The sequence below is a fragment of the Pseudophryne corroboree genome, chromosome 2, assembly GCF_028390025.1.
Source record: "Pseudophryne corroboree isolate aPseCor3 chromosome 2, aPseCor3.hap2, whole genome shotgun sequence".
NCBI classification, from domain to species: Eukaryota; Metazoa; Chordata; class Amphibia; order Anura; family Myobatrachidae; genus Pseudophryne; species Pseudophryne corroboree.
The window spans coordinates 571,384,780-571,398,466 of NC_086445.1; the positions used below are offsets into that span (position 1 = coordinate 571,384,780).

The following is a 13,687-nucleotide window of genomic DNA, read 5'->3' on the forward strand; positions in this document are numbered from 1 at the left end:
TATAGCGCTCTGGTGTGTGCTGGCATACTCTCACTCTGTCTCCCCAAAGGGCTTTTGTGGGTCCTGTCCTCTGTTAGAGCATTCCCTGTGTGTGTGCGGTGTGTCGGTACGGCTGTGTCGACATGTTTGATGAGGATAATGATGTGGAGGCGGAGCAGATGCCTATAGAAGGGATGTCACCCCCTGCGGGGCAGACACCTGAGTGGATGGACTTATGGAAGGAATTGCGTGCACGTGTCGACTCCTTACACAAAAAAATTGACGACATGCCAAATGCGGGACAGCCGGCTTCTCAGCTTGTGCCTGTCCAGGCGTCTCAAAGGCCATCGGGGGCTCTAAAACGCCCGCTACCTCAGATGGCAGACGCGGATGTCGACACGGATACTGACACCAGTGTCGACGACGATGAGTCTAGTCTAATGTCCACTAAGGCCATTCGTTGCATGATTGAAGCAATGAAAGAGGTGTTACAAATTTCTGATATAAACCCAGGTACCACTAAAAAGGGTATTATGTTTGGGGAGAAAAAACTACCCGTAGTTTTTCCCCCATCAGAAGAATTAAATGAAGTGTGTGAAGAAGCGTGGGCTTTCCCTGATAAAAGATTGGTAATCTCTAAGAAGTTACTAATGGCGTTCCCTTTCCCGCCAGAGGATAGGTCACGTTGGGAGACACCCCCTAGGGTGGATAAAGCGCTCACACATTTGTCTAAAAAGGTGGCACTACCGTCTCCGGATACGGCCGCCCTCAAGGAACCTGCTGATAGAAAGCAGGAGGCGATCCTGAAGTCTGTATATACACACTCAGGCATTATACTTAGACCAGCTATTGCGTCAGCATGGATGTGCAGTGCTGCTGCTGCGTGGTCAGATTCCCTGTCAGAAAATATTGACACCCTAGACAGGGACACTATTCTGCTAACCATAGAGCATATAAAAGACTCAGTCTTATACATGAGAGATGCACAGAGGGAGATCTGCCGGCTGGCATCTAAAATAAGTGCATTGTCCATTTCTGCTAGGAGAGGCTTATGGACTCGCCAGTGGACAGGGGATGCAGATTCAAAAAGGCACATGGAAGTTTTGCCTTATAAGGGTGAGGAATTATTTGGGGATGGTCTCTCGGACCTAGTTTCCACAGCAACTGCTGGGAAGTCAGCATTTTTACCCCATGTTCCCTCACCGCCTAAAAAGGCGCCGTTTTATCAGGTACAGTCCTTTCGGACTCAGAAAAACAGGTGTGGAAAAGGCGGGTCCTTTCTGTCCAGAGGCAGAGGTAGGGGAAAAAGGCTGCAACAAACAGCAGGTTCCCAGGAGCAAAAGTCCTCCCCCGCTTCTTCCAAGTCCGCCCCGCTTCTTCCAAGTCCGCCGCATGACGGTGGGGCTCCACAGGCGGAGCCAGGTACGGTGGGGGGCCGCCTCCAAAAATTTCAGCGATCAGTGGGCTCGCTCACAGGTGGATCCCTGGATCCTGCAAATAGTATCTCAAGGGTACAAACTGGAATTCGAGGCGTCTTCACCCCACCGGTTCCTAAAATCTGCCTTGCCGATTACTCCTTCAGACAGGGAGGCTGTGCTAGCGGCAATTCACAAGCTGTATTCCCAGCAGGTGATAATCAAGGTGCCCCTACTTCAACAAGGACGGGGTTACTATTCCACACTGTTTGTGGTACCGAAACCAGATTGTTCGGTGAGACCCATTTTAAATTTGAAATCCTTGAACACATACATAAAAAAATTCAAGTTCAAGATGGAATCGCTCAGGGCGGTTATTGCAAGCCTGGACGAGGGGGATTACATGGTATCCCTGGACATCAAGGATGCTTACCTGCATGTCCCCATTTACTATCCTCACCAGGAGTACCTCAGATTTGTGGTACAGGATTGCCATTACCAATTCCAGACGCTGCCGTTTGGACTCTCCACGGCACCGAGGGTGTTTACCAAGGTAATGGCGGAAATGATGATACTCCTTCGGAAAAAGGGAGTTTTAATTATCCCGTACTTGGACGATCTCCTAATAAAGGCGAGGTCCAAGGAGCAGTTGTTGGTGGGAGTAGCACTATCTCAGGAGGTGCTACACCAGCACGGTTGGATTCTGAATATTCCAAAATCACAGCTGGTTCTGACGACACGTCTACTGTTCCTGGGTATGATTCTGGATACAGTCCAGAAAAAAGTGTTTCTCCCGGAGGACAAAGCCAAGGAGCTGTCATCTCTAGTCAGAGACCTCCTGAAACCAAAACAGGTATCGGTGCATCACTGCACGCGGGTCCTGGGAAAGATGGTGGCTTCTTACGAAGCAATTCCTTTCGGCAGGTTCCATGCCAGAATCTTTCAGTGGGACCTGTTGGACCAATGGTCCGGATCGCATCTTCAGATGCATCGCCTAATAACTCTGTCTCCAAGAACCAGGGTGTCTCTGCTGTGGTGGCTGCAGAGTGCTCATCTTCTAGAGGGCCGCAGATTCGGCATACAGGACTGGGTCCTGGTGACCACGGATGCCAGCCTTCGAGGCTGGGGGGCAGTCACACAGGGAAGAAACTTCCAAGGACTATGGTTGAGTCAGGAGACTTCCCTACACATAAATATTCTGGAACTAAGGGCCATTTACAATGCCCTAAGTCAGGCAAAATCCCTGCTTCTACACCAGCCGGTACTGATCCAGTCAGACAACATCACGGCAGTCGCCCATGTAAATCGACAGGGCGGCACAAGAAGCAGGATGGCAATGGCAGAAGCCACAAGGATTCTCCGATGGGCGGAAAATCACGTACTAGCACTGTCAGCAGTGTTCATTCCGGGAGTGGACAACTGGGAAGCAGACTTTCTCAGCAGGCACGACCTCCACCCGGGAGAGTGGGGACTTCATCCAGAAGTCTTCACGCTGATTGTAAATCGATGGGAACGGCCACAGGTGGACATGATGGCGTCCCGCCTAAACAAAAAACTAGAGAGATATTGCGCCAGGTCAAGGGACCCTCAGGCGATAGCTGTGGACGCTCTAGTGACACCGTGGGTGTACCAGTCGGTTTATGTGTTCCCTCCTCTGCCTCTCATACCAAGGGTACTGAGAATAATAAGAAAACGAGGAGTAAGAACAATACTCGTGGTTCCGGATTGGCCAAGACGAGCGTGGTACCCGGAACTTCAAGAGATGATCTCAGAGGACCCATGGCCTCTGCCGCTCAGACAGGACCTGCTGCAGCAGGGGCCCTGTCTGTTCCAAGACTTACCGCGGCTGCGTTTGACGGCATGGCGGTTGAACGCCGGATCCTGAAGGAAAAGGGCATTCCGGAGGAAGTCATTCCTACGCTGATTAAAGCCAGAAAAGATGTAACTGCAAAGCGTTATCACCGCATATGGCGGAAATATGTTGCTTGGTGTGAGGCCAAAAAGGCCCCAACAGAGGAATTTCAACTAGGTCGATTTCTGCATTTCCTACAAGCAGGAGTGACTATGGGCCTGAAATTAGGCTCCATTAAGGTACAGATCTCGGCTCTGTCGATTTTCTTCCAGAAAGAACTAGCTTTACTACCTGAAGTTCAGACGTTTGTGAAAGGAGTGCTGCATATTCAGCCCCCGTTTGTGCCTCCAGTGGCACCTTGGGATCTCAACGTGGTGTTGAGTTTCTTAAAATCACATTGGTTTGAGCCACTTAAAACCGTGGATCTAAAATATCTCACGTGGAAAGTGGTCATGTTATTGGCCTTGGCTTCAGCCAGGCGTGTGTCAGAATTGGCAGCTTTGTCATGTAAAAGCCCTTATCTGATTTTCCATATGGATAGGGCGGAATTGAGGACTCGTCCCCAGTTTCTCCCTAAGGTGGTATCAGCTTTTCACTTGAACCAACCTATTGTGGTGCCTGCGGCTACTAGGGACTTGGAGGATTCCAAGTTACTGGACGTAGTCGGGGCCTTGAAAATTTATGTTTCCAGGACGGCTGAAGTCAGGAAAACTGACTCGCTATTTATCCTGTATGCACCCAACAAACTGGGTGCTCCTGCTTCTAAGCAGACTATTGCTCGCTGGATTTGTAGCACAATTCAGCTGGCGCATTCTGCGGCTGGACTGCCGCATCCTAAATCAGTAAAAGCCCATTCCACAAGGAAGGTGGGCTCATCTTGGGCGGCTGCCCGAGGGGTCTCGGCTTTACAACTTTGCCGAGCTGCTACTTGGTCAGGGGCAAACACGTTTGCAAAATTCTACAAATTTGATACCCTGGCTGAGGAGGACCTTGAGTTCTCTCATTCTGTGCTGCAGAGTCATCCGCACTCTCCCGCCCGTTTGGGAGCTTTGGTATAATCCCCATGGTCCTTTCGGAGTTCCCAGCATCCACTAGGACGTCAGAGAAAATAAGATTTTACTCACCGGTAAATCTATTTCTCGTAGTCCGTAGTGGATGCTGGGCGCCCATCCCAAGTGCGGATTGTCTGCAATACTTGTACATAGTTATTGTTAACTAAAGGGTTATTGTTGAGCCATCTGTTGAGAGGCTCAGTTGTTTTCATACTGTTAAACTGGGTATAGTATCACGAGTTATACGGTGTGATTGGTGTGGCTGGTATGAGTCTTACCCGGGATTCAAAATCCTTCCTTATTATGTCAGCTCGTCCGGGCACAGTGTCCTAACTGAGGCTTGGAGGAGGGTCATAGTGGGAGGAGCCAGTGCACACCAGGTGACCTAAAAGCTTTCTTTAGTTGTGCCCAGTCTCCTGCGGAGCCGCTATTCCCCATGGTCCTTTCGGAGTTCCCAGCATCCACTACGGACTACGAGAAATAAATTTACCGGTGAGTAAAATCTTATTTTTTACAATGCAATTTAGATTTCATTTTGAACACACCCCACGCAAATCTAACTCTCTCTGCATGTTACATCTGCCTCACCTGCAGTACGCATGGTTTTGCCCATTAGAGAAAAAGTTTGCTGTCGCGATTATGTCTGAATTAGGCCTCTTAGACCACAGGTGTAGACCTAAGGACCAGCTGCATATCACATGGGGGTCTATTTACTAAGCCTTGCAGAGAGCTATAGTGGCGAGAGATAGAACCAACCAGCTCCTAACTGTCATGTTTCAAACATAGGGGTATATGTATTAACTTGGAGAAGGCATAAGGAAGTGATAAACCAGTGATATGGGCAAGATGATAAAGGCACCAGCCAATCGGCTCCAATATGTAAATTAACAGTTAAGATCTGATTGGCTGGTGCCTGTATCACCTTGCACATATCACTGGTTTATCACTTCCTTATGCCTTCTCCATTTTAATACATCCTCCCCATAGCTTGTAACATGGCAGTTAGGAGCTTATTGGCCCGTACGTTATCTCTTTCTAAGAGGTAAATGTATGAAGTGGCACTATGGGGGAGAAGCTGTATGTGTGCACTTTACCGCTTCTACCCTGTGTGTGATGGCTGCGGGGTGTCCACAGTGAAAGGGGCGCTCTATGCGGCCCTGTCCATATCGGTACTGCTATCTAAAAGATAGCAGGCCGATATGCGAGGGAAATGTATGAACTGTCAGCATCGCTGACCGCTCCTACACCTGCAGCTGTCTATTTCGACAGCTGTAGGTGGCGATGCCCATAGGCCACGTCCCTGCCTGTGGCAGGTGTCTGCTCCTAACTGCGCTGGGGATTTCGCTTGAGTAGCGAGATCCCACGCATGCGCAGAGGAGCCGGGCGGGGAGACATAGTGTGTCAGCACTGAGCTGAAGCGCTGTGTGCTCAGGGAGACATCGCAGGAGGGGAGAGCTTTTGCTCCCCTGCTTCGGCAGACAAGATGTTCATACATCTTGTCGATGTCCCTTCCTGCTTCACCTCGGTAATGAGGCGAAGCCGGAAGTGGCATCGGGCCACTATAATACATTTACCTGTAAGACTTGGCACATAGACTCCATGGTCAGCTATATGTCCCATGATCGAGAGTTAATAGCACAAGTTCACTATTTGTCTGCATTTTAGAAGACATGAAATGAAAGCTAATATCCTTTTACCTATACAATTAAACTAGGAATTTATAATAAGAAGAAAAAAATAGTTGATGTTTCAACTGAGTGGAACATTTTACCCCTTTTCATCTCCTTAAAAAAAAAAATCCCTGCTTACTGGGTGGCTGCAAATATCTCCGAAATGAAGCAACTAATTCCGCCAATATTTTTTGCAAATCTATGGACTAAGATTATTAATTTGGTTTATGATGTGCCCTGTTCAGACAATGGCATCGTAGAAATATATAGTAAAAGTTGTCCTTCTGCTAACTAATATATAGATACACCATAAGCACACTATTTGCATGTAAATTGGAACTGAAGTTAATATACATACGCTTTAGGGATTCCCCAATCCCTATGATGTCTCAAATAAAAAATAAAAAAAAAAGTCAACAGAAGTGACTTCAATATGGAAGAAGCCACAGGTAACAGCTAGTACGCTATATGATAAAGAATGAGAGCATAGATTATTATTTTACAGGTGCGATGGTAGAGGATGCATCACATATTTTTGAGGTAGAGATGACATTTTATAAATGAGTGTGGATAGGTAAAAATAAATACAACTTCCATAAGCTTTTGGTTCAGTAGTGGTTTAAGACCCAAAACGTAGAATTAGGTTACTTTTATGGACTAACCAGTAGTTCTCAAACTGTGGGGCAGACGTATTAAGCCTGGAGAAGTGATAAAGCAGTGATACGTGCAAGGTGATAATGTACCAGCCAATCGGCTCCTGTCAATTTACATATTGGAGCTGATTGGCTGGTGCGTTATCACCTTGCACTTATCACTGCTTTATCACTTCTCCAGGCTTAATACATCTGCCCCTGGGGTGCCTCGGGTTGGTGATCCTGACCAATTCAAGTGATTTATGGTCGGTGTAATAGGCAACACCAGTGCTTGTGGCTGCCAATCATAAAATATGTGAACAAATAGAAGTGAATCCTGTCCCTCACCACACAGTTGAACCTAAGGATGACATATAAACATAATTTACTTAATTTAAATATTTTTTTCTGAATTTCTCAATAAGAAACACTTGGCCTAGGGGTACCGTGAAAAAAATTCTGATACTCTAGGGTGCCGTGATTCAAAAAAGTTTAGGAACCACTGGACTAAGTAATTTAAAGTTAAGAGACAAGTGGGCTAAATGGTGCCAATTTGCAGCTGGACAAACAATGTTGCGATGTAAGGGGTGGAGAAACAATTTGTTTTGGGTGCAGGAAACATATTGCCTGATTTTCTATGTAGCACATTAAATTTGGGCAACAATTTTCACACTGTAATTTAGAGTTGCAATTGAATGCACCACCCTCCCAGCTCTAAATCTGCCCGCACAATTCAACTTGGTCAACCTTGACCTACCACCAGAGTGCAAAATGATTTCTACCTTATGGCTGGATATTTTCCTAACCTAATGACCCTTTTTGTGTCACAAAAAGATACACCTGTGCTGTCTAAAGGGGAGGTCGGTATTAAAGTACAACTCTTTAATTTACGGTTGTGGGTATTTTTGGGCCCATCCAAATACTATATTTTCTGGTGAGGTGTCCTCCTAATACACCACTAAAATCACACAACTGCTCTGAGACAAGATGAACAGATCCTTTATACATTTTTTTGCAACATTTCTGTGTCATTTCTGTTCTCTGGTTTCACTCTTGCTCTGTCTACCTCAGGGGATACAACATAGGTGTCCGACTGATTGAAGATTTCTTAGCTCGATCCAATGTGGGGAGATGCCATGATTTTCGAGAAACTGCCGATGTCATAGCTAAGGTAATGAATGATAGAACATTGGCTCTTTTGTCTTAATGGTTGCTGTTAGTTTTGGTATGGCATTTAGACCTAGAACAGTAATATAGTTATACGTCTACTGATCTATTGCTCCTAATTGAAGTTTTATTTTACGTCTGTAGGTCAGGCAACATCCCTGTTATATTTATACCAGCAAATCATTACCAAATTATTAGAAAAACGTTTTCAAACCAGCGCTCCAACACAGCAGTGCTGCACACTCCGCTGAAGTGGTCACCCCCACTTCCAAAGAAACGTTTAAACAATTCACAGAATGCAGATATGCGCACCCCGGGGTATTACGGGATAATTGTTCAAGCGTAGGTTTTGTGAAGAACGTTCAATATTCAGATGTTCAAATCCTTCCCTTTGAATCAGAACAGAGTTCCTCCTTTTTCCTTTAAAGAAACAGAAGTGAGGGAATATATAGTGAAGTACAGTTTTATTGTGGGTGTAAATAACATAAATAAATAAATAATATACAATTCCACCAACTTGTAGTTGGGCAAATATGCGTACCAGAATATGTGGGGTCCCCAACAATGGTTACCCTATAGCATTTGTGAGGTGTTAAACAGATACCTCCTGGGATCTCAGCACTGTTACTCCTCTAGCCGTGGTAATCCTGGGTACTCCCCCTCTTACTGGATCTGTCGCAGTCTGTCCCACAGCACCAACGCGTTTCTGCTCTCAAGGAGCCTTTCTCATGGTGTGTGGTGGAATGAAAACTGGGAAAATTTATACCCAGTGCTGTGGTGTGATTGGCTCAGACTGGACCTTCCATTAAATATAGTTCCCTCAGTGGATTATCTCATCCTGACTATTTCGGTGGATTTACTCTAGATACTTTATAGCCCCTTATGTGGTGAAGACTTAAATACATTTTAATAGTGAGTTTTAAAACTTAAAATTGATCAAAAACGCAGAGATTCGGCGTGCGTTCCACCTCGTGGAACGCACACCCTAGTTCCGGTTCCGCCCGCCTTGCCTCGTAATACATGCCCGGTGCTGTGGTGACTACCGCGATGCATGCGTTCCATGTGCTGGAACGCATGACATTTCCGTTTCTGCCTACGACCCTGGTGGCAGAGATGTAAAAGTTCACTGTTCAAACCTCCGGTTACGGACATATTCCGCTGTGGAACGCAGTGATTAATATGCGTTCCAAGGCTTCCAAATATAGGAAGAACCCTTTAAATATCTCTGTGAAGTGGGCAAAAGAAAAAAAGGGAAGGATGAAGTTGGACAACTATATATACGCATCAAGTTAGATAGTGCAGGGTATTCTTCCTGCACATTTTAGAAATACCTTTTAAAAAAATACATTTTAAAAATATGTATATCTTCTTAAAAAATATCCTTCAAAAAATGCAGTTTAAAAATAAAAAATATAATAAATGGGACAGTACATTTTGGTAACAAGTAATACAGATAAAAATGGTGATCAATAAATACTCAATAAACAATCAATTGATAAATAATAATTAAAAAATGGAATTGATAATCATAAAAACCTTTTCAATTCAAAGTCCAGATTCAGTCCCTTAGGGGATAAAGTTCCCATATTGTAAATCCACCGCATTTCTGTTTGCGCGAGACTCTCTTCCAAATTTCCATTTCTCCAATGATTCTGCACCATTTTGATGCCTATTACTTTCTCTAAAGCATTACAGTTTTTATTATGGGCTGACTTAAAGTGATTTGAAATTGAGTGGTTTTCGAATCAGTTTCAAATCACTTTAAGTCAGCCCATAATAAAAACTGTAATGCTTTAGAGAAAGTAATAGGCATCAAAATGGTGCAGAATCATTGGAGAAATGGAAATTTGGAAGAGAGTCTCGCGCAAACAGAAATGCGGTGGATTTACAATATGGGAACTTTATCCCCTAAGGGACTGAATCTGGACTTTGAATTGAAAAGGTTTTTATGATTATCAATTCCATTTTTTAATTATTATTTATCAATTGATTGTTTATTGAGTATTTATTGATCACCATTTTTATCTGTATTACTTGTTACCAAAATGTACTGTCCCATTTATTATATTTTTTATTTTTAAACTGCATTTTTTGAAGGATATTTTTTAAGAAGATATACATATTTTTAAAATGTATTTTTTTAAAAGGTATTTCTAAAATGTGCAGGAAGAATACCCTGCACTATCTAACTTGATGCGTATATATAGTTGTCCAACTTCATCCTTCCCTTTTTTTCTTTTGCCCACTTCACAGAGATATTTAAAGGGTTCTTCCTATATTTGGAAACCTTGGAACGCATATTAATCACTGCGTTCCACAGCGGAATATGTCCGTAACCGGAAGTTTGAACAGTGAACTTTTACATCTCTGCCACCAGGGTCGTAGGCGGAAACGGAAATGTCATGCATTCCAGCACATGGAACGCATGCATCGCGGTAGTCACCACAGCGCCGGGCATGTATTACGAGGCAAGGCGGGCGGAACCGGAAGTAGGGTGTGCGTTCCACGAGGTGGAACGCACGCCGAATCTCTGCGTTTTTGATCAATTTTAAGTTTTAAAACTCACTATTAAAATGTATTTAAGTCTTCACCACATAAGGGGCTATAAAGTATCTAGAGTAAACCCACCGAAATAGTCAGGATGAGATAATCCACTGAGGGAACTATATTTAATGGAAGGTCCAGTCTGAGCCAATCACACCACAGCACTGGGTATAAATTTTCCCAGTTTTCATTCCACCACACACCTTGAGAAAGGCTCCTTGAGAGCAGAAACGCGTTGGTGCTGTGGGACAGACTGCGACAGATCCAGTAAGAGGGGGAGTATCCAGGATTACCACGGCTAGAGGAGTAACAGTGCTGAGATCCCGGGAGGTATCTGTTTAACACCTCACAAATGCTATAGGGTAACCATTGTTGGGGACCCCACATATTCTGGTACGCATATTTGCCCCACTACAAGTTGGTGGAATTGTATATTATTTATTTATGTTATTTACACCCACAATAAAACTGTACTTCACTATATATTCCCTCACTTCTGTTTCTTTGAGGGAAAAAGGAGGAACTCTGTTCTGATTCAAAGGGAAGGATTTGAACATCTGAATATTGAACGTTCTTCACAAAACCTACACTTGAACAATTATCCCGTAATACCCCGGGGTGCGCATATCTGCATTCTGTGAATTGTTTAAACATTACCAAAATATAACAGTCTTGATAGTAAACTGAATCACTCTAATACCCCTTTTACATTGCCAGCTTTGAACATGGGTTATTGTACATGAGCGCGCATAATCCTTGTTGCTGTGCGGTGTAAAAAGGCCCAGTTGATATAATCCGGGTCAAGCCAGTATTCGAACTCTGGTAGCTTGCAGGGTTGAACACGTGTTCAATCCTGCTAGCTGTGCTGTGTAAACGGGAAGCCGGGTCCACTCTGTGTGGATGGACAGCGCTTGGAGATCATGTGATCTCTAAGTTCCGCCCCCCGTCGCATCACCGATGATGTCACCAACCTGGCAATATGCCCTGAGGTGGGTTTGCAGCTGGGAAGAACCTGTGTCTGCGACCCGCCTCAGGTGGTATAAAAAGTGTATAAGGGGCATATTTATTAACTTTTTTTTTTTTTTTTTTTTTTTTTTTTGTTCACACCCTTTTCACATTATTTTAGTATCACCTGAATGTATTAAAGGGCTTTTGGAGCAGTTTTCCTGAAATACTGCTTCACACATTTTTTTTAATTGTGGTCTTTTTTTTTTTTTTTTGCTTTTCAGTAAGCAAGATCGCATTTCCCATACCTCTAATGGGAAATGCGATCTGATCGAACTTCCTAAGAGAAAAAAAGAAAGAGAAAAAAATACCACAGGGAACCCTGTGATAATTACGCCAGCTTCAGCTCACTACAGATTCGGTTCTTCTGCACAGCTTTCTCTGTCCCTAGGCAGAGAAAGCTGTATGGGGAGCAGTCAGTGTGATCAGCTATGTGTGTCTGATGGACACATAAGTTGATCATTGTGTTTTAAAAAAACAAAAATGTACCTGCCTACCCAGGGACCGGTGATTGGTGCTCATGTGCAGGCTGCCAGTCATCGTGGCTCCCTGCTGCTCCTTTAACTTCCGGTGCACTAAAATGATGCTGCAAAGCGGCAGCTCACTTTACCGCACCGGAGGTCACAGCAGCAGGGACCCCTGAGGACTGGCAGCGCACACCGAAGCACCAATCACCGCTGGTGAGTATGATCAGCGGTCGGGAGGGGGGGGGGCTGCGGAGGGTAGGGGATACCAACGGAGGTGCATTGGCAATGTCAGGCGGCGACACATGCGCAGCACATAATACAAGTATTTTTTATGAACTATACCCCGAAAGTGCTGCGGAGAGACATCGCATGGACAGAGATTTCTCGCAAGCTCTGCCCATGCATGCGATTGATACATCCATGTGATGTCATCCATAATTGCATTGTGAGTTTGGGTGATTATATCACATCCGCATCCTCAGATGCAGATGGTGATAAATCAGCCCCTAAGTAAGTCAAATCAACAGAGTGAAAATAACTCTAGTTATGTACAGTGCATCCGTAAAGTATTCACAGCGCTTCACTTGTTCCACATTTTATTATTTCTATTTTCTGCCAGAAAATTTATTGGGCACAATTGACTTTCCCCTAGATGTTTACCCCACTTCTACCACTTGTCGGGATACAGACAAAATAACATGTATATGTATGTAGCTCTCAATATAAATGAAGAATGTGTGTTATTGATTCTATGGAGAACTGCTGACAAATCAACAAGCATGAAGAGCTGAGATATACCCAAGTGCTCTCCGATGTTCTACTTCCCCCTCCAGTGTGGCATTTATCCATGTTTCCAGTACCAGACTGGTGGCGTCAGTAGTAGCTAACTATGTAATATACACAGGCAGCATTACTATGTGTTTCACAGCTTCTAAATTATCTATATAACGTTTGCTGTAGAATAGTTTTGGTTAGTGTCATACTGCATATTAAACATAAAAATAATAATATTAATTAATTTAAACATTAACACATTTAATTATACCCCTTTCACATCGCACAAATAACCTGGTATCGACCTGTTATATTGCTGGGTCGACACGGGTCACTGTGCAATGTGAAAGGGGCCATGGAGAATTCCCGGGTCACCTGACCCAGTAATTCAACCTGGGTTATAAGAAGGGTTATTCCCAGGTTGAATACCGGGTCAGTGGCAGTGTAAACTGGTTGCCTGGTGGCTAAGACCCGTTCACTATATATGGAGATGCGGCGTGGAGATTATCTAATCTCCCGCTGTCTGCTCCGCCCCCGCTGTCTGCTCCGCCCCACACCGCTATGGCAACCTACCCGGCATATTATCGGGTCGGGAAGCCTACTGATAGGGACCAATGCCGGATACCACCCGGGAAGGACCTGTTTCCAATTCCCAGGTGGGATCCGGCATTGGAGATGTGAAAGGGGTATTATTATTAACAGAAGGATAAGTGATCTGAAATAGCCCTGCTCGGGTAAAAGCGGCCATGTATGGCTCTGACATAGGATAAAAGCAAATTCGCAGTGTGCAGACTATCTATAGTTATGTGCCCCTACTTTGTGTTTGCTTAAATGAGGACTTTTGTCCAAGGCATAGCGTTACTATGCTGCAGTTTGCCAATGGCGCCTATTATCGTGGCTTTGACTGAAGTATTTAATACCGCAACTGTAATATATTACAGCTGGCATTTCAAATCCATCTACCCCAAGTGTTTATAATTAGTGTGTTGTAGGTAAAAATAAAATTAGAATAATATAAATTTCTCTGACGTCCTAGTGGATGCTGGGAACTCCGAAAGGACCATGGGGAATAGCGGGCTCCGAAGGAGGCTGGGCACTCTAGAAAGATTTATGACTACCTGGTGTGCACT

The 13,687-nt window shown here is 44.5% G+C and overlaps 1 protein-coding gene across 3 annotated transcripts in view; it reads left to right on the forward strand.

The window, feature by feature from the left end:
• The window catches only part of TRAPPC3 (trafficking protein particle complex subunit 3), a 110,221-nt gene that overhangs the window by 87,149 nt on the left and 9,385 nt on the right, over window positions 1-13,687 (forward strand). For all 3 annotated transcript variants that reach the window (XM_063954409.1, XM_063954412.1, XM_063954411.1), the window contains one exon: window positions 7,672-7,771. In XM_063954409.1, coding sequence (XP_063810479.1) covers window positions 7,672-7,771 — 100 coding nt within the window. The remainder of the gene's footprint in view (window positions 1-7,671; window positions 7,772-13,687) is intronic.